The 20,706-nt window shown below is 40.3% G+C and overlaps 1 protein-coding gene across 2 annotated transcripts in view; it reads left to right on the forward strand.

Annotated features, from left to right (window-relative positions):
* The window catches only part of specc1 (sperm antigen with calponin homology and coiled-coil domains 1), an 84,000-nt gene extending 74,537 nt beyond the window's left edge, over window positions 1–9,463 (forward strand). For both annotated transcript variants that reach the window (XM_062960722.1, XM_062960723.1), the window contains 2 exons: window positions 5,864–5,923; window positions 7,354–9,463. In XM_062960722.1, the coding sequence (XP_062816792.1) occupies window positions 5,864–5,923; window positions 7,354–7,443 (150 nt within the window). In that variant the 3' untranslated portion in view covers window positions 7,444–9,463. The remainder of the gene's footprint in view (window positions 1–5,863; window positions 5,924–7,353) is intronic.
* The last annotated feature ends 11,243 nt before the right edge of the window (window positions 9,464–20,706 follow it).

A 20,706-nucleotide genomic window follows, 5' to 3' on the forward strand; every position in this document is an offset into this window, starting at 1 on the left:
TACTTCCTTCCACCCATCCAATCCTTCTATCCTTCCAAACACCTATCATCTATCCTTCCATCCATCCATCCATCCATCCATCCAATCCTTCTATCGTTCCTTGCTTCTGTCCTTCTGTCTATCATCCATCCTTCCATCCATCCATCCGTCTATCATCTATCCTTCCCTCCATCATCCAAATCCTTCTATCCTTCCTTCCAACTATCTATCATGTCCTTCCATCCTTCTAGCCATCCATCCATCCATCCATTTATCCAATCTTTCTATCCTTCCTTCCCTTCCATCCATCCATCCGTCTATCATCTATCCTTCCCTCCATCCATTCATCCAAATCCTTCTATCCTTCCTTCCAACCATCTATCATGTCCTTCCCTCCATCCATCCATCGATCCATCCAATTCTTCTATCCTTCCTTCCATCCATCCATCCGTCTATCATCTATCCTTCCCTCCATCCATTCATCCAAATCCTTCTATCCTTCCTTCCAACCATCTATCATGTCCTTCCCTCCATCCATCCATCCATCCATCCATCCATCCATCCATCCATCCATCCAATTCTTCTATCCTTCCTTCCATCCATCCATCCGTCTATCATCTATCCTTCCCTCCATCCATTCATCCAATCCTTCTATCCTTCCTTCCATCCATCCATCCATCTATCATCTATCCTTCCCTCCATCCATTCATCCAATCCTTCTATCCTTCCTTCCTTCCATCCATTCATCCGTCTATCATCTATCCTTCCCTCCATCCATTCATCCAATCCTTCTATCCTTCCTTCCTTCCATCCATCCATTCATCCGTCTATCATCTATCCTTCCCTCCATCCATTCATCCAATCCTTCTATCCTTCCTTCCTTCCATCCATCCATTCATCCGTCTATCATCTATCCTTCCCTCCATCCATTCATCCAATCCTTCTATCCTTCCTTCCTTCCATCCATCCATCCGTCTATCATCTATCCTTCCCTCCATCCATTCATCCAATCCTTCTATCCTTCCTTCCATCCATCCATCCGTCTATCATCTATCCTTCCCTCCATCCATTCATCCAATCCTTCTATCCTTCCTTCCTTCCATCCATTCATCCGTCTATCATCTATCCTTCCCTCCATCCATTCATCCAATCCTTCTATCCTTCCTTCCTTCCATCCATCCATTCATCCGTCTATCATCTATCCTTCCCTCCATCCATTTATCCAATCCTTCTATCCTTCCTTCCTTCCATCCATCCATCCGTCTATCATCTATCCTTCCCTCCATCCATTCATCCAATCCTTCTATCCTTCCTTCCATCCATCCATCCGTCTATCATCTATCCTTCCCTCCATCCATTCATCCAATCCTTCTATCCTTCCTTCCTTCCATCCATCCATCCGTCTATCATCTATCCTTCCCTCCATCCATTCATCCAATCCTTCTATCCTTCCTTCCTTCCATCCATCCATCCGTCTATCATCTATCCTTCCCTCCATCCATTCATCCAATCCTTCTATCCTTCCTTCCATCCATCCATCCGTCTATCATCTATCCTTCCCTCCATCCATTCATCCAATCCTTCTATCCTTCCTTCCATCCATCCATCCGTCTATCATCTATCCTTCCCTCCATCCATTCATCCAATCCTTCTATCCTTCCCTCCATCCATTCATCCAATCCTTCTATCCTTCCTTCCATCCATCCATCCGTCTATCATCTATCCTTCCCTCCATCCATTCATCCAATCCTTCTATCCTTCCTTCCTTCCATCCATCCATCCGTCTATCATCTATCCTTCCCTCCATCCATTCATCCAATCCTTCTATCCTTCCTTCCATCCATCCATCCGTCTATCATCTATCCTTCCCTCCATCCATTCATCCAATCCTTCTATCCTTCCTTCCATCCATCCATCCATTCATCCGTCTATCATCTATCCTTCCCTCCATCCATTCATCCAATCCTTCTATCCTTCCTTCCTTCCATCCATCCATCCGTCTATCATCTATCCTTCCCTCCATCCATTCATCCAATCCTTCTATCCTTCCTTCCATCCATCCATCCGTCTATCATCTATCCTTCCCTCCATCCATTCATCCAATCCTTCTATCCTTCCTTCCATCCATCCATCCGTCTATCATCTATCCTTCCCTCCATCCATTCATCCAATCCTTCTATCCTTCCTTCCATCCATCCATCCGTCTATCATCTATCCTTCCCTCCATCCATTCATCCAATCCTTCTATCCTTCCTTCCATCCATCCATCCGTCTATCATCTATCCTTCCCTCCATCCATTCATCCAATCCTTCTATCCTTCCTTCCTTCCATCCATCCATTCATCCGTCTATCATCTATCCTTCCCTCCATCCATTCATCCAATCCTTCTATCCTTCCTTCCAACCATCTATCATGTCCTTCCATCCTTCTAGCCATCCATCCATCCATCCATCTAATTCTTCTATCCTTCCTTCCATCCATCCATCTATCATCTATCTCTCCACTCATCCATCTATCCATCTAATCCTTCTATCTTTCCATCCATGTGTCTATCATCCATCCTTCTCTCCATCGATCCAATCCTTTTATCCTTCCTTCCATCTATTGTCTATCATCTATCCTTTCATCCATCCAATCCTTTTCTCCTTCCATCCATCTGTCTATCATCTATCTTTCCATCCATCCCATCCTTCTATCTGTCCTTCCATGTATTGTCTCACTATCCATCCTTCCATCCACCCCGCCATCTTTCCATCCATGTTCTATCCTTCCAACCTTCTATCCTTCCTTCTATCCATGCAATCCTTTTCTCCTTCCATCTATCTGTCTATCATCTATCCTTCCCTCCATCCCTCCAATACTTCTGTCCTTCCTTCCATCTATTATCTATAATCTATCCTTCCTTCCTTCCTTCCTTCCTTCTATCCATCCATTGTCTATCCTTCCATCTATTCCATCCTTCTATCTTTCCTCCCTTCCATCCATTGTCTATCCTTCCATCCATCCGTCCAATCCTTCTATCTATCTATTCTTCCATCGTTCTATCCTTCCTTCCTTCCTTCCATTCATCCAATCCTTCTATCCTTCCATTCATCTGTCAATCATCCATCCTTCCTTCCATCCATCCACCCATGCTTCCAACCATGCACCCATCCTTCCATCCATCATCTATCCTTCCTTCCATCCGTTTATCATTATCCTTCCATCCGTCAATCATCCATCCATCCATCCATCCATCCATCATCTATCCATCCTTCCATCCGTTTATCAGCTATCTTTCTACCCATCTGTCAATCATCCATCCACCCATGCATCCATCCATCATCTATCCTTCCTTCCATCTGTTTATCATCTATCCTTCTATCCATCTGTCCGTCATCCATCCATCCTTCCACTCATCTGTCTATCATCTATCCTTCTGTCCTTCCCTCCATCCATATATGGTCTATCATCCATCCTTCCTTCCTTCCATCCATCCATCCATCATCTATCTTTCCACTCATCCATCCAATCCTTCCATCCTTCTGTCTGTCATCTATCCTTCCTTCCTTCCATCCATCCATCCATCTATCTTTCCACTCATCCATCCAATCCTTCCATCCTTCTGTCTGTCATCTATCCTTCCTTCCTTCCATCCATCCATCCATCTATCTTTCCACTCATCCATCCAATCCTTCCATCCTTCTGTCTGTCATCCATCCTTCCTTCCTTCCATCCATCCATCCATCTATCTTTCCACTCATCCATCCAATCCTTCCATCCTTCTGTCTGTCATCTATCCTTCCTTCCTTCCATCCATCCATCCATCTATCTTTCCACTCATCCATCCAATCCTTCCATCCTTCTGTCTGTCATCTATCCTTCCTTCCTTCCATCCATCCATCCATCTATCTTTCCACTCATCCATCCAATCCTTCCATCCTTCTGTCTGTCATCTATCCTTCCTTCCTTCTATCCATCCATCATCTATCTTTCCACTCATCCATCCAATCCTTCCATCCTTCTGTCTGTCATCTATCCTTCCTTCCTTCCATCCATCCATCCATCTATCTTTCCACTCATCCATCCAATCCTTCCATCCTTCTGTCTGTCATCTATCCTTCCTTCCTTCTATCCATCCATCATCTATCTTTCCACTCATCCATCCAATCCTTCCATCCTTCTGTCTGTCATCTATCCTTCCTTCCTTCTATCCATCCATCATCTATCTTTCCACTCATCCATCCAATCCTTCCATCCTTCTGTCTGTCATCTATCCTTCCTTCCTTCTATCCATCCATCATCTATCTTTCCACTCATCCATCCAATCCTTCCATCCTTCTGTCTGTCATCTATCCTTCCTTCCTTCCATCCATCCATCCATCTATCTTTCCACTCATCCATCCAATCCTTCCATCCTTCTGTCTGTCATCTATCCTTCCTTCCTTCTATCCATCCATCATCTATCTTTCCACTCATCCATCCAATCCTTCCATCCTTCTGTCTGTCATCTATCCTTCCTTCCTTCCATCCATCCATCCATCTATCTTTCCACTCATCCATCCAATCCTTCCATCCTTCTGTCTGTCATCTATCCTTCCTTCCTTCCATCCATCCATCCATCTATCTTTCCACTCATCCATCCAATCCTTCCATCCTTCTGTCTGTCATCTATCCTTCCTTCCTTCCATCCATCCATCCATCTATCTTTCCACTCATCCATCCAATCCTTCCATCCTTCTGTCTGTCATCTATCCTTCCTTCCTTCCATCCATCCATCCATCTATCTTTCCACTCATCCATCCAATCCTTCCATCCTTCTGTCTGTCATCTATCCTTCCTTCCTTCCATCCATCCATCCATCTATCTTTCCACTCATCCATCCAATCCTTCCATCCTTCTGTCTGTCATCTATCCTTCCTTCCTTCTATCCATCCATCATCTATCTTTCCACTCATCCATCCAATCCTTCCATCCTTCTGTCTGTCATCTATCCTTCCTTCCTTCTATCCATCCATCATCTATCCTTCTATCTTTCTATCCTTCCTTCCTTCCTTCCATCCATCCAATCCTTCTATCCTTCCATCCATCTGTCAATCATCCATCCTTCCTTCCATCCATCCACCCATCCTTCCATCCATCATCTATCCTTCCTTCCATCCGTTTATCATCTATCCTTCCATCTGTCAATCATCCATCCGTCAATCCATCATCTATCCTTCCTTCCATCCGTTTATCATCTATCCTTCCATCTGTCAATCATCCATCCGTCAATCCATCATCTATCCATCCTTCCATCCGTTTATCATCTATCCTTCCATCCGTCAATCATCCATCCATCCATCCATCATCTATCGTTCCTTCCATCCGTTTATCATCCATCCTTCCATCCGTCAATCATCCATCCATCCATCCATCATCTATCCATCCTTCCATCCGTTTATCAGCTATCTTTCCATCCGTCAATCATCCATCCATCCATCCATCATCTATCCATCCTTCCATCCGTTTATCAGCTATCTTTCCATCCGTCAATCATCCATCCACCCATCCATCCATCCATCCATCATCTATCCATCCTTCCATCCGTTTATCATCTATCCTTCCATCCGTCAATCATCCATCCACCCATGCATCCATCCATCATCTATCCTTCCTTCCATCTGTTTATCATCTATCCTTCCATCCATCCATCCATCCATCCATCATCTATCCATCCTTCCATCCGTTTATCAGCTATCTTTCCACCCATCTGTCAATCATCCATCCACCCATCCATCCATCCTTCCATCCGTTTATCATCTATCCTTCCATCCATCCATGGTGGAGCAAGGACTCCATGGGGATGTCCCGGCTGTAAAATCTATTCTTTTATTCTGATATATATATATCTATATTTTGCAGAAAAGAAACCTTCTTTTGGCTTTCCAAGCCGCCGAGAGCGTCGGCATCAAACCCAGTTTGGTGAGTGTTGCCTTTTTCACATCTCGCTTTTTACAGAAAGTCAAGTGGTTTTTGCACATTTCCTTTGGTTTGTCTCAGGAAGAAGTGCAGGGTTGAACCAGGAGGAACTGAAACCGAGAGTTCAATGTACCGTGAAAGCAACCTCTCTTTGGGTTACTAGTATCATATACTATTAGTGGTCTACTAATAATAATAATAGGTCCAATAATAATAATAATAGGTGACAGCAGGATTGACGAGAAGGAACTGGAGAAGCAGACACGATAATGAAGATTTGAAGATTGGAGTGCAAAGATTTCAGCACAAGCCAGGGAAGGTGGTCCCAGTGATCCAATAATAATAATAATAATAATAATAATAATAATAATAGGCGACAGAAGGATTGACGAGAATGAACTGGAAAAGCTGATGCGATAATGAAGATTTGAAGATTGGAGTGCAAAGATTTCAGCACAAGCCAGGGAAGGTGGGCCCAGTGATCCAATAATAATAATAATAATAATAATAATAATAATAATAGGCGACAGAAGGATTGACGAGAATGAACTGGAAAAGCTGATGCGATAATGAAGATTTGAAGATCAAAGTGCAAAGATTCCAGCACAAGCCAGGGAAGGTGGGCCCAGTGATCCAATAATAATAATAATAATAATAATAATAATAATAATAATAGGCGACAGAAGGATTGACGAGAATGAACTGGAAAAGCTGATGCGATAATGAAGATTTGAAGATCAAAGTGCAAAGATTCCAGCACAAGCCAGGGAAGGTGGGCCCAGTGATCCAATAATAATAATAATAATAATAATAATAATAATAATAATAGGCGACAGAAGGATTGACGAGAAGGAACTGGAAAAGCTGACATGATAATGAAGATTTGAAGATCGGAGTGCAAAGACTTCAGCACAAGCCAGGGAAGGTGGTCCCAGTGATCCAATAATAATAATAATAATAATAATAATAATAATAATAATAATAGGCGACAGAAGGATTGACGAGAATGAACTGGAAAAGCTGATGCGATAATGAAGATTTGAAGATCAAAGTGCAAAGATTCCAGCACAAGCCAGGGAAGGTGGGCCCAGTGATCCAATAATATTAATAATAATAATAATAATAATAGGCGACAGCAGGATTGACGAGAATGAACTGGAAAAGCTGATGCGATAATGAAGATTTGAAGATCAAAGTGCAAAGATTCCAGCACAAGCCAGGGAAGGTGGGCCCAGTGATCCAATAATAATAATAATAATAATAGTAATAATAGGCGACAGCAGGATTGACGAGAAGGAACTGGAAAAGCTGACATGATAATGAAGATTTGAAGATCGGAGTGCAAAGACTTCAGCACAAGCCAGGGAAGGTGGTCCCAGTGGTGAATGGCACAGTCAGTTTCCCTTTACTTTTTTCTCTCTCTCTTTCTGCAGGAGCTGAGCGAGATCATGTACACGGACCGCCCGGACTGGCAGTGCGTCATGCAGTACGTGGCGCAGATCTACAAATATTTCGAGACCTGAGCTGAAGATGGCAATGAAGGAGGAGGCCAAGCACTCGGTCACTTTAGGAGACGGAATCTCCCCTTTCTCTTCCTTTCTCCAGACTTTTATGGCCTCTCTCCGTTGTTGTCGTTGTTTTCGCTTGGCTCAGGACCTTATCCTCCGTTCTCACTGTGCCAAATAGACTCTATTTACTTCCAAATGGGAGGCTGAAAAAGTCATCCTCCTCTGTATTGCTTCGTTTGGGTCACATCGCCAAACAGGGGGTGCTTGTTTTGCCAATTGACAAGAGTTTCGCTCCTGTGTCCTAACCCGAAGCCACCTCTCGTGTGATGTGTAACTCCCTTTCTTATGTATCCCTTCATCCCACTGTGGTTGTCTGTATAGAATATCTCTCGTCCCGTTTTAACGTCACTGGGGTGATCTTAATACAGATAAATGCTTTTCGGTCTTAGCAACACTCCCGTTGGTTACGCGGCTCAAGGAGGTGAGGCATCTTTAAATACAGAGACATGCCTTTTGGACTTAGCAACACTCCCGTTGGGTACGCTGCTCAAGGAGGTCGAAGGGTTTTGCTCTCCGGTCACAAGATGAACACCCTTGCCCCATTTTAATGTCGCTGGGGTGATTGTAATGTAGAGACATGCCTTTCGGTCTTAGTAACGCTCCCGTTGGGTACTCAGCTCAAGGAGGTGAGGCATCTTTAAATATAGAGATATACATTTAGGTCTTAGCACCTCTCCCGTTGGGTACGCTACTCAAGGAGTTTGAAGGGTTTCGCCCTCCGGTCGCAAGAGGAACACCTCCTGCCCCATTTTAATGTTGCTGGGGTGATTGTAATATAGAGACATGCCTTTCGGTCTTAGTAACGCTCCCATTGGTTATGCTACTCAAGGAGCTCGAAGGATTTTGCTCTCTGGTCTCATTTACACTCGCAAAACAGGTGTCGAAAATAGAAAAGGATCAACATGTGTCCGTATTTTGGATGGAAATAACCCACAATTCGGTGGCTTTTCCTGTTTGGCGCAACGAATTGGCTTTGCGATATGAACACTCCTTACTTTGTTGTGAAGGAATCACAAACCCGTCTCCTCCTCCTTCCCAGATTTGTGTTGTTCAGCCTAGGAGTTGTTCGTTCCCCTCCTCCTGCTGTTTGCTTTGTTCCGTCGTGTTTTTATTTCCACGTTTCTAGAATAGGCTTCGTGTTACAAATCTTAGTTGGCCGTTAGCACTCCACCAATATTCAGATTCATATGCCGTATATACTCAAGTGTGAACCAACCTGAATATAAGCCGAAGCTTATAAGGTGGATGCAAGGGCTTCTTTCCCTTTTCAAAGCATTCCCTCGGCTTATCTTCGAGTATATAGGGTGCAGAAACGCCTTCGGAAAATCTGTGCAAAGTCTTCCGTGAAATGTGGCAAAACGGGGAGCTACTTTGTTCCAGTTCCCCAGGTCTAAAGGAAGTTTTGGATTCTTGTAAGTAACGTTGGGGTTTGTGAGTGGAGCTAGCAGGTATGTACACAAGGCGTGGATGCGGAATGGAGGGTGCCATCGGAGCCGCTCACGTTTCGCCTCCAAGTCGGCAGTTTTGCAAAGCCGAGACGGGTCTGAATGCGGAAGATGCCGTTCGAGGATCCCGAGTCGGTTCTCGTCCGACGTTAGAAGGCGTTTGGGATGGGAATAATAGAAGTTAAGGCCACACAAATGTTCATTTGGGGTCCTTTGGGGTCCAAAATATATTCAGGGGGAGAAACGGACAGATCTCCTGGATATCTCCCAACATCTTCGGGATATTTTTCTCCACGTGGAGCAAACCTGTCTTTATTTAGCAGAGCATATTTGAAAGTACCGACGTACGAGGGTTTGTCCAGGTTTCACTGTGAAATGGGGGTGCAAGTATTATGAGAAGAAAAGAAAAAAGCAATAGTTTCCCCCCCTAATTATGGTGTTCAGGTTTTTAATTTTGAGCAACACAATACTAACGTCGTTTGGATGCACCACCGGCCTCGCGTTTCTAATAAACGGCTTTTGGGTTCGGACGGCGGAGGCTGCGTCTTGATTGATTTACGGGATTATCAGGCACCCAACATGGGACTCAAAGAGGCTTAAGAGACGGGTTGAAACGGTTGACGCTGAAGAAGACGTTTACTTTCTCTACTTCTGCAATTCTGTGGGATTTCCCTGTGGCTTAATTCTCACAAATAAGGTAAGGGCGTTATTCCATCTCCGGGTTTAATAACGCTGCAATTAATATATTTTAAGTCTATGGTTTCCTATCACGACGGTGCATTCAGGACTTGGCTTTAAACTCTCACAACGTAAAAGAGTAGAGTCTCCTCCTCGAGAGGAAAAGCGGGGTATAAATAAACAACAGCAACAATAGTAATAGATACATAGCTGCGTTAGAGTCTCCAGAGAGGAAAAGCGGGGTATAAATAAACTAGCTGTGCCCGGCCACGTGTTGCTATGGCTAGGACTTAATTTTTCTTTTCTTTTTGTTGTATGAACGTAGAGGCATGGATGAAAGGTTGTGCTGTCAATTTTCATGGTTGTGGGGCATTTACTTTAGTTGTTTTGTCCGGTGCCGTGATTCCATTACCCTTTTATATATATATATATATATATAGATATAGTAACAACAACAAAAACAGCAAGAGAATATTTAGACGAATGAGCAAAGTATAATATGGGGGTGAGACTATTACGAGAAGAAAACAACAATAGAAATTTTCAGCACATCCTACCCCACAAAAATGGGGATGAGACTATTATGAGAGGAAAACAGAATTACAATTTGAGCACACCCCACCGCCTCCAAAATGGGGGTGAGACTATTACGAGAGGAAAACAAAAATACAATTTGAGCACACCCCACCACCTCCAAAATGGGGGTGAGACTATTACGAGAGGAAAGCAAAAATACAATTTGAGCACACCCCACCACCTCCAAAATGGGGGTGAGACTATTACGAGAGGAAAACAAAAATACAATTTTGACAGCCCCACACACCCCAAAATGGGGATGCAACTATTACGAGAGGAAAACAAAAATACAATTTGAGCACACACTCCCCCAAAATGAGGGTGAGACTATTATGAGAGGAAAACAAAAATACAATTTTGAGAGCCCCACACATCCCAAAATGGGGATGCAACTATTACGAGAGGAAAACAAAAATACAATTTGAGCACACCCCACCACCTCCAAAATGGGGGTGAGACTATTACGAGAGGAAAACAAAAATACAATTTTGAGAGCCCCACACACCCCAAAATGGGGATGCGACTATTACGAGAGGAAAACAAAAATACAATTTTGAGAGCCCCACACATCCCAAAATGGGGATGCAACTATTACGAGAGGAAAACAAAAATACAATTTGAGCACACACCACCACCATCCAAAATGGGGGTGAGACTATTACGAGAGAAAACAAAAATACAATTTGAGCACACACTCCCCCAAAATGAGGATGAGACTATTATGAGAGGAAAACAAAAATACAATTTTGAGAGCCCCACACACCCCAAAATGGGGATGCAACTATTACGAGAGGAAAACAGAATTACAATTTGAGCACACCCCACCACCTCCAAAATGGGGGTGAGACTATTACGAGAGGAAAACAAAAATACAATTTTGAGAGCCCCACACACCCCAAAATGGGGATGCGACTATTACGAGAGGAAAACAAAAATACAATTTTGAGAGCCCCACACACCCCAAAATGGGAGTGAGACTATTACGAGAGGAAAACAAAAATACAATTTTGAGAGCCCCACACACCCCAAAATGGGGATGCGACTATTACGAGAGGAAAACAAAAATACCATTTTTAGCACACAATACTTTTTCCCCATGCTTTTGCCTTCCAGCCTTCTAATTATGGCAATCTTTGCTCTCTGATATGATGTCCAACATGTCCCTTCAAACCATGCATGTGTGTGTGTATATATGTGTGTGTGTGTGTGTGTGTGTGTGTATAATGACATCCTCTTGATATCCTTGAGGCTCGGCTGAACCGTTCAAATCCACACAGAGACGAAGGGAGAAAAGGATGCAAAGACCGAATATTATTATTATTATTATTATTATTATATTATGACACAGCAAACGAGACAGATATGCTGGATTTCGTATCACAAACTCACAAGTCGAACACTTCCCAAGTGTCTAGGACTGTGTGATGTATTTTCGGATGATGCTGCAGATCCCAGCAGAGTGGCCTTTTGCAGTTGACAGATCGTGATTTTGTCAATGTCTATTGTTTCCAATTGCCGGCTGAGATCTTTTAGCAGGGCACCCAGTGTGCCCATCACCACTGGGACCACCTGCACTGGTTTCTGCCAGAGTCTTTGAAGTTCAGTCTTGAGGTCCTGAGAGCGGCTGAGTTTTCCCTGTTGTTTTTCACCTGGGATGGCAACATCAATAATCCAAACCTTTTTCTTTTCCACAACTGTGATGTCTGGTGTGTTGTGTTCCAGAACTTTCTCAGTCTGGATCCGGAAGTCCCACAGTATCTTTGCGTGCTCATTTTCCAATACTTTTGCAGGTTTGTGATCCCACCAGTTCTTTGCTGCTGGGAGGTGGGACTTGAGGCATAAGTTCCAATGAATCATTTGGGCCACATAGTTGTGCCTCTGTTTGTAGTCTGTCTGTGCAGTTTTCTTACAGCAGCTGAGGATATGGTCCATGGTTTCGTCAGTTTCCTTGCACAGTCTGCATTTTGGGTCATCAGCTGATTTTTCGATCTTGGCCTGAATTGCCTTTGTCCTGATGTCTTGCTCCTGGGCTGCAAGGATCAGGCCTTCTGTCTCCTTCTTCAGGGTCCCATTCGTGAGCCAGAGCCAGGTCTTCTCCTTATCAGCTTTTCCTTCAATTTTGTCAAGGAACTTTCCATACCATGTTTTGTGGTGCCAGCTGTCAGCTCTAGTTTGTAGTGCGGTTTTCTTGTACTGATTCTTTGTCAGCTCTAGTTTGTAGTGCAGTTTTCTTGTACTGATTCTTTGTCGGCTCTAGTTTGTAGTGCGGTTTTCTTGTACTGATTCTTTGTCAGCTCTAATTTGTAGTGCGGTTTTCTTGTACTGATTCTTTGTCAGCTCTAGTTTGTAGTGTGGTTTTCTTGTACTGATTCTTTGTCAGCTCTAATTTGTAGTGCGGTTTTCTTGTACTGATTCTTTGTCAGCTCTAATTTGTAGTGCGGTTTTCTTGTACTGATTCTTTGTCAGCTCTAGTTTGTAGTGCAGTTTTCTTGTACTGATTCTTTGTCTGCTGTGTTATTATTATTATTATTATCCTCATCATCATCACCCCATCCATCTTTGTTGTTGTTGTCGTCCCCCCCCCCCCCGTTGCTTCCAAGCATTTTAAATTAGGCAAATAAATAGGTTGGCCGGGAGGCGCCAGGCAGCAAAATAAGCATCGCCGGGTTCAGATCGGATGACGCATGGCTCTCTCGCAAGGAGGCAAGATTTCCTCCTATCTAATAGGGTTTGAAGGGACTGACTCACCATTGCGGGAGTTGTAGTTCACCCTACAGCCAGAGCGCACGCTCAATCCCAACCACAATTCATCCAGAGCAAACTTGCTCAACATAACACACTTTAAGTCCTGATGGAGTTTCAGTGGTTTAACCTGGCATGATGGGAGTTGTAGTTCACCCAGAAAATAAATAAATTATATAAGTCTAATATATATATATATATATATATATATATATATATATATATATATATATATATAATACATTAGACTTATATAATAATATTATATTTTATTATATTTTAGTATTATATATTATTATATTTTAGTCTTATATTATTATATATTATATTTTTCATATTATAAATTATTATATATTATATTTTAGTCTTATATTATTATTATATATTATCTTTTAATGTATATTAAATATTTTTATATTTTTAGTCTTATATATTTTAGTCTTATATTATTATATATTATTACAGTATTATCTTTTAATATATTTTAGTCTTATATTATTTTTATATATTATTATCTTTTAATATTATGTATTATATTTTTTTGATATTTTAGTCATATATTATTATATTTTAGTCTTATATTATTCTTATATTTTAGTATTACATATTATATATATATTTCATATTATACTTTTAGTATTACATATTATATATTTTTATATTTTAGTCATATATTATTATATTTTAGTCTTTTATTATTATTATTATATTTTATTATATTTTAGTCTTATATTATTATATTTTATTATATTTTAGTATTATATATTATATATTTTTATATTTTTGTCATATATTATTCTATTTTAGTCTTATATTATTATTATATTTTCGTCATATTATATATATATATATACATATTTCATATTATACGCTATTATATATTTTAGTATTACATATTATTATATTTTAGTCTTATATTATTATTATATATCATTATATTTTTAGTATTTTATATTATATATATATATATTTCATATTATACATTATTATATTATATTTTAGTATTACATATTATTTTTAGTCTTATATTATTATTATATATTATTATATTTTTGTCTTATATTATTATTATTATTATATTTTAGTATTATATTATATATATATATTTCATATTATACATTATTATATTTTAGTATTACATATTATTCTATTTTAGTCTTATATTATTATTATATATCATTATATTTTTAGTATTTTATATTACAGTAGAGTCTCACTTATCCAAGCCTCGCTTATCCAAGCTTCTGGATAATCCAAGCCATTTTTGTAGTCAATGTTTTCAATATATCATGATATTTTGGTGCTAAATTCGTAAATGCAGTAATTACAACATAACATTACTGCGTATTGAACTACTTTTCCTGTCAAATTTGTTGTATAACATGATGTTTTGGCGCTTAATTTGTAAAATCATAACCTAATTTGATGTTTAATAGGCTTTTCCTTAATCCCTCCTTATTATCCAACATATTCGCTTATCCAAGCTTCTGCTGGCCCGTTTAGCTTGGATAAGTGAGACTCTACTGTATATATATATATTTCATATCATACATTATTATATTATATTTTAGTATTACATATTATTCTATTTTAGTCTTATATTATTATATATTATTCTATTTTAGTCTTATATTATTATTATATTTTTGTCTTATATATTATATATATATTTCATATTATACGTTATTATATTATATTTTAGTATTATTCTATTTTAGTCTTATATTATTATTACATGTTATTATATTTTTAGTATTTTATATTATATATATATTTCATATTATACGTTATTATATTATATTTTAGTATTACATATTATTTTTAGTCTTATATTATTATTATATATCATTATATTTTTAGTATTTTATATTATATATATATATTTCATATTATACGTTATTATATTCTATTTTAGTATTACATATTATTCTATTTTAGTCTTATATTATTATATATTATTAGCATTTTATATTTTATATATATATATATATATATTATATTTCTTATTATACACTATTCTATTATATTATATTTTAGTATTACATATTATTCTATTTTAGTCTTATATTATTATTATATATCATTATATTTTTGTATTTTATATTATATATATATTTCATATTATACGTTATTATATTATATTTTAGTATTACATATTATTCTATTTTAGTCTTATATTATTATTATATATCATTATATTTTTAGTATTTTATATTATATATATATTTCATATTATACATTATTATATTATATTTTAGTATTACATATTCTATTTTAGTCTTATATTATTATTACATGTTATTATATTTTTAGTATTTTATATTATATATATATTTCATATTATACGTTATTATATTATATTTTAGTATTACATATTATTCTATTTTAGTCTTATATTATTATTATATATTATATTAGTATTTTATATATATATATATTTCTTATACGCTATTATATTATATTTTAGTATTACATATTATTCTATTTTAGTCTTATATTATTATTATATATCATTATATTAATATTTTATATATATATATATATATTTCTTATATGCTATTATATTATATTTTAGTATTACATATTATTCTATTTTAGTCTTATATTATTATTATATATCATTATATTAATATTTTATATATATATATATATATTTCTTATTATACGCTATTATATTATATTTTAGTATTACATATTATTCTATTTTAGTCATATTATATATTATTAGTATTTTATATTATATATATATATTATATATATATATTTCTTATTATACGCTATTGTATTATATTTTAGTATTACATATTATTCTATTTTAGTCTTATATTATTATATATTATTAGTATATTATATATATATATATTATATTTCTTATTATACGCTATTATATTATATTTTAGTATTACATATTCTATTTTAGTCTTATATTATTATTACATGTTATTATATTTTTAGTATTTTATATTATATATATATTTCATATTATACGTTATTATATTATATTTTAGTATTACATATTATTCTATTTTAGTCTTATATATTATTATATTTTTAGTATTCTATATTATTCTATATTTTTACCTACATATATATTTCACAAATTCTACTATTATATATATATATGAAACACACAACCACAACAACACACAAAGCCACCAAAAGAAACCCTCCCAAAGTCTTGCGAAAACAATGTGCCTGGACTCCAGGACTTACGGTAATGAGTGACAGAGGGGCGGGGCCAGGGGCGGGGCCTCGACCAATGGGAGCCCTCGCTCTCCTGAAGCCCCGCCCCTCCCACCCCATGTGTGTTGAAATAGAAGCGCACGGGACGGACGGAGAGGAGAGAAGCCGGACGGACTCAGCCGAGGACTCACACAGAGAAAACGGAAGAAAATATATATATATAGGGGAAGGAATTTAATTTATTTTGTAATTTTTGAAATTTTTTGGAGAAGTCTCGGTACTGGTAGTGAGCCTCTCAATGCATCCCAATGGGAGATGCTTGCAAGCTCTTGCTTCACTACTGCGAAAACTTTCGAAGCGACACTGAAGCCGGCATGTCCTTCTTCCTCCGCTTTCCCGAACCCTAATTCGGAATTATTTCCCGGTTTTCCAACTTTTTATGGTGTTCACGAGCCCGGGGACCGTCACGGCGTCCACGTCAATTTGAATGACTTCCAATCCTTTCGGACCGGGAACGGGTCTTGATATGTTGTTTCCAAGCATCGTCGTCCTCTCGGGAAGGCTTTGAATGATTTCCACATTACTTTCAGGTAATTTGAATTGATTTCCCTATTTTTCCGTTAACGGGTTCGTGGTCGGCGTTCCGGAGCGGAGTCCGCCGTTGGGCGAGACATTCGGCAACGGAAACCCGTGGCGTTATGATTGATTTCCAATCCCTTTGGTCATTGGAATGGTTTCCTATTTTCCAATCACTTTAGTTATTTGTTTTCCTATTTTCCAATCACTTTAGTTATTTGTTTTCCTATTTTCCAATCACTTTAGTTATTTGTTTTCCTATTTTCCAATCACTTTAGTTATTTGTTTTCCTATTTTCCAATCACTTTAGTTATTTGTTTTCCTATTTTCCAATCACTTTGGATCGTGGTCGGTGTTCCGGATCTCCATCCTTTATCAGATGAGACACCCGGAGACGGAAACCTGTGGTGTTATAAGAACAACCTGAATTATTTCCTATCAATTTGGTCATCTGAATAGTTTCCTATCTTTCTTCTATATATATATAAAAGAGTGATGGCATCGCGGCGACGCACAAAACAACAAAACTACAGGCCCCCCCAACCTCAAAATTTGACAACACAACCCGTCATCCACGCCTCAAGGTTGATACAATAAAATACTATAACAGAAAATAACTAAAAATAATACAAGAAAATAATAAAATCTATATATATAAAAGAGTGATGGCATCGCGGCAACGCACAACACAACAAAACTACAGCCCCCCCAACCTCAAAATTTGACAACACAACCCATCATCCATGCCTCTAGGTTGATACAATAAAATACTATAACAGAAAATAACTAAAAATAATACAAGAAAATAATAAAATCTATATATATAAAAGAGTGATGGCATCGCGGCAACGCACAAAACAACAAAACTACAGGCCCCCCCAACCTCGAAATTTGACAACACAACCCGTCATCCATGCCTCTAGGTTGATACAATAAAATACTATAACAGAAAATAACTAAAAATAATACAAGAAAATAATAAAATCTATATATATAAAAGAGTGATGGCATCGCGGCAACGCACAAAACAACAAAACTACAGCCCCCCCAACCTCAAAATTTGACAACACAACCCATCATCCATGCCTCTAGGTTGATACAATAAAATACTATAACAGAAAATAACTAAAAATAATACAAGAAAATAATAAAATCTATATATATATAAAAGAGTGATGGCATCACTGCGACGCACAAAGCAACAAAACTACAGGCCCCCCAACCTCGAAATTTGACAACACAACCCATCATGATACAACAAAAAGAAAAGAAAAATAAAGTCCTAATTAGAGAGAGAGGAATAATTGCTTTTATGCAATTGCTGCCAGTTAGAAGGCTAAGCTCCTCCAACTTGGTCTCCTAGCAACCCAATAAAAAATAATTTGAAACACTAAAAATGAATACAATAAAATACTATAACAGAAAATAACTAAAAATAATACAAGAAAATAATAAAATATAATAAATAAAAAGATAACTTACAATAAAATTAATTTAAAAAAATACAAATAACGTCAAATAAAAATTACACAACAATTTTTAACCAATACCACCACCACTTTGCCACAGCAACGCGTGGCCGGGCACAGCTAGTTTCCCAATAACTCTGGTGATTTAATAACTCTGCTAACCAGTTTTTCGTATTTTCCAATAACTTTGGACTGGAGACAGGTCGTGGTAGGCGTTCCGGAGCGCCGGGTGAGACACACGGCAACCAAAACCCATGGCGTTATAATAACAACCCGAATTATAATAATAATAACCTGAATTATTTTCAGTCACTTTGGTGATTTGAATTGTTTCCCGTTTTCCAATAACTTTGACCCAGAGATGAGTCGTGGTAGGCACTCCGGATCTCCGTCCGCCATCGGGTGAGACACCCGGCAACGGAAACCCATGGCGTTATAATAACCTGAATTATTTCCAATCACTTTGGTAACTTGAATTTTTTTTTTCCAATCTGTCACCCAGGGGCGGATCGTGGTCGGCGCTCCGGAGCTCCGTCCTCCGATGAACGGGACCCACGGCAGGGCAGCATCGAAGGAGACCCACGGCATTATGACAACACTCTGAACTGGGTTGCTGAGAGTTTTCCGGGCCGTATAGCCATGTCCCAGAAGCATTCACTCTCTGAATTATTTCTAATCACTTTGCCCGGAGATGGGTCGTGGTCGGCGTTCCGGAGCCCCGTCGTGAGAGACAGGGCTTCTGTTTTCTGATAACTTTCACCCAGAGGTGGGTCGTGGTCGGCGTTCCAGAGTCCGTCCTCCATCGGGTGAGACCTACGGCTCCCGTTTTCACCCGGAGGTGGGTCGTGGTCGGCGTTCCTGAACCCTGTCCTCCATCGAGTGAGACCTATGGCTCCCATTGTCCAATAACTTTCACCCAGAGTTGGGTGGTGGTCGGCGTTCCTGAGCTCTGTCCTCCATCGGGTGAGACCTACGGCTCCTGTTTTCACGCGGAGGTGGGTTGTGGTCGGCGTTCCGAGTCCGTCCTCCATCGGGTGAGACCTATGGCTCCCATTTTCCAATAACTTTCACCCAGAGATGGGTCGTGGTCCGCATTCCTGAGCTCCGTCCTCCATCGGGTGAGACCTACAGCTCCCGTTTTCACCCAGAGACAGGTTGTGGTCGGCGTTCCTGAGCTCTGTCCTCCATCGGGTGAGACCTACGGCTTCCGTTTTCACCCAGAGACAGGTTGTGGTCGGCGTTCCTGAGCTCTGTCCTCCATCGGGTGAGACCTACGGCTTCCGTTTTCACCCAGAGACAGGTTGTGGTCGGCGTTCCTGAGCTCTGTCCTCCATCGGGTGAGACCTACGGCTTCCGTTTTCACCCAGAGACAGGTTGTGGTCGGCGTTCCTGAGCTCTGTCCTCCATCGGGTGAGACCTACGGCTTCCGTTTTCACCCGGAGGTGGGTCGTGGTCGGCATTCCTGAACTCTGTCCTCCATCGGGTGAGACCTACGACTCCTGTTTCCACCCAGAGACGGGTTATGGTCAGCGTTCCTGAGCCCTGTCCTCCATCAGGCGGGTCGTGTCGGCGTTCCTGAACCCTGTCCTCCACCGGGTGGGTCGTGGTCGGCGTTCCTGAACCCTGTCCTCCATCGGGCGGGTCGTGTCGGCGTTCCTGAGCCCTGTCCTCCATCGGGCGGGTTGTCGTCGGCGTTCCTGAGCCCTGTCCTCCATCGGGCGGGTCGTGTCGGCGTTCCTGAACCCTGTCCTTCATCGGGTGAGATCTACAGCTCCTGTTTCCACCCAGAGACGGGTCGTGGTCGGCGTTCCTGAACCCTGTCCTCCACCGGGTGGGTCGTGGTCGGCGTTCCTGAGCCCTGTCCTCCATCAGGCGGGTCGTGTCGGCGTTCCTGAACCCTGTCCTCCACCGGGTGGGTCGTGGTCGGCGTTCCTGAACCCTGTCCTCCATCGGGCGGGTCGTGTCGGCGTTCCTGAGCCCTGTCCTCCATCGGGTGGGTCGTGGTCGGCGTTCCTGAACCCTGTCCTTCATCGGGTGAGATCTACGGCTCCTGTTTCCACCCAGAGACAGGTCGTGGTTGGCGTTCTTGAGCCCTGTCCTCCATCAAGTGAGACATACAGCTCCTGTTTTCTGACAACTTTCACCCTGAGGAGGGTTGTGGCCGGCGTTCCTGAACCCTGTCCTCCATCGGGTAGGTCGTGGTCGGCGTTCCTGAACCCTGTCCTTCATCAAGCTCCTGTTTCCACCCAGAGATGGGTCGTGGTCGGCGTTCCTGAACCCTGTCCTCCATCGGGTGAGACCTACGGCTCCCGTTTTCCAATAACTTTCACCCAGAGGCGGGTCGTGGTCGGCGTTCCTGAACCTTGTCCTCCATCGGGTGGGTCGTGGTCGGCGTTCCTGAACCTTGTCCTCCATCGGGTGGGTCGTGGTCGGCGTTCCTGAACCCTGTCCTCCATCGGGCGGGTCGTGTCGGCGTTCCTGAACCCTGTCCTCCATCGGGTGGGTCGTGGTCGGCGTTCCTGAACCCTGTCCTCCATCGGGTGGGTCGT

The sequence above is a fragment of the Anolis carolinensis genome, unplaced genomic scaffold, assembly GCF_035594765.1.
Source record: "Anolis carolinensis isolate JA03-04 unplaced genomic scaffold, rAnoCar3.1.pri scaffold_7, whole genome shotgun sequence".
Lineage (NCBI taxonomy): Eukaryota > Metazoa > Chordata > Lepidosauria > Squamata > Dactyloidae > Anolis > Anolis carolinensis.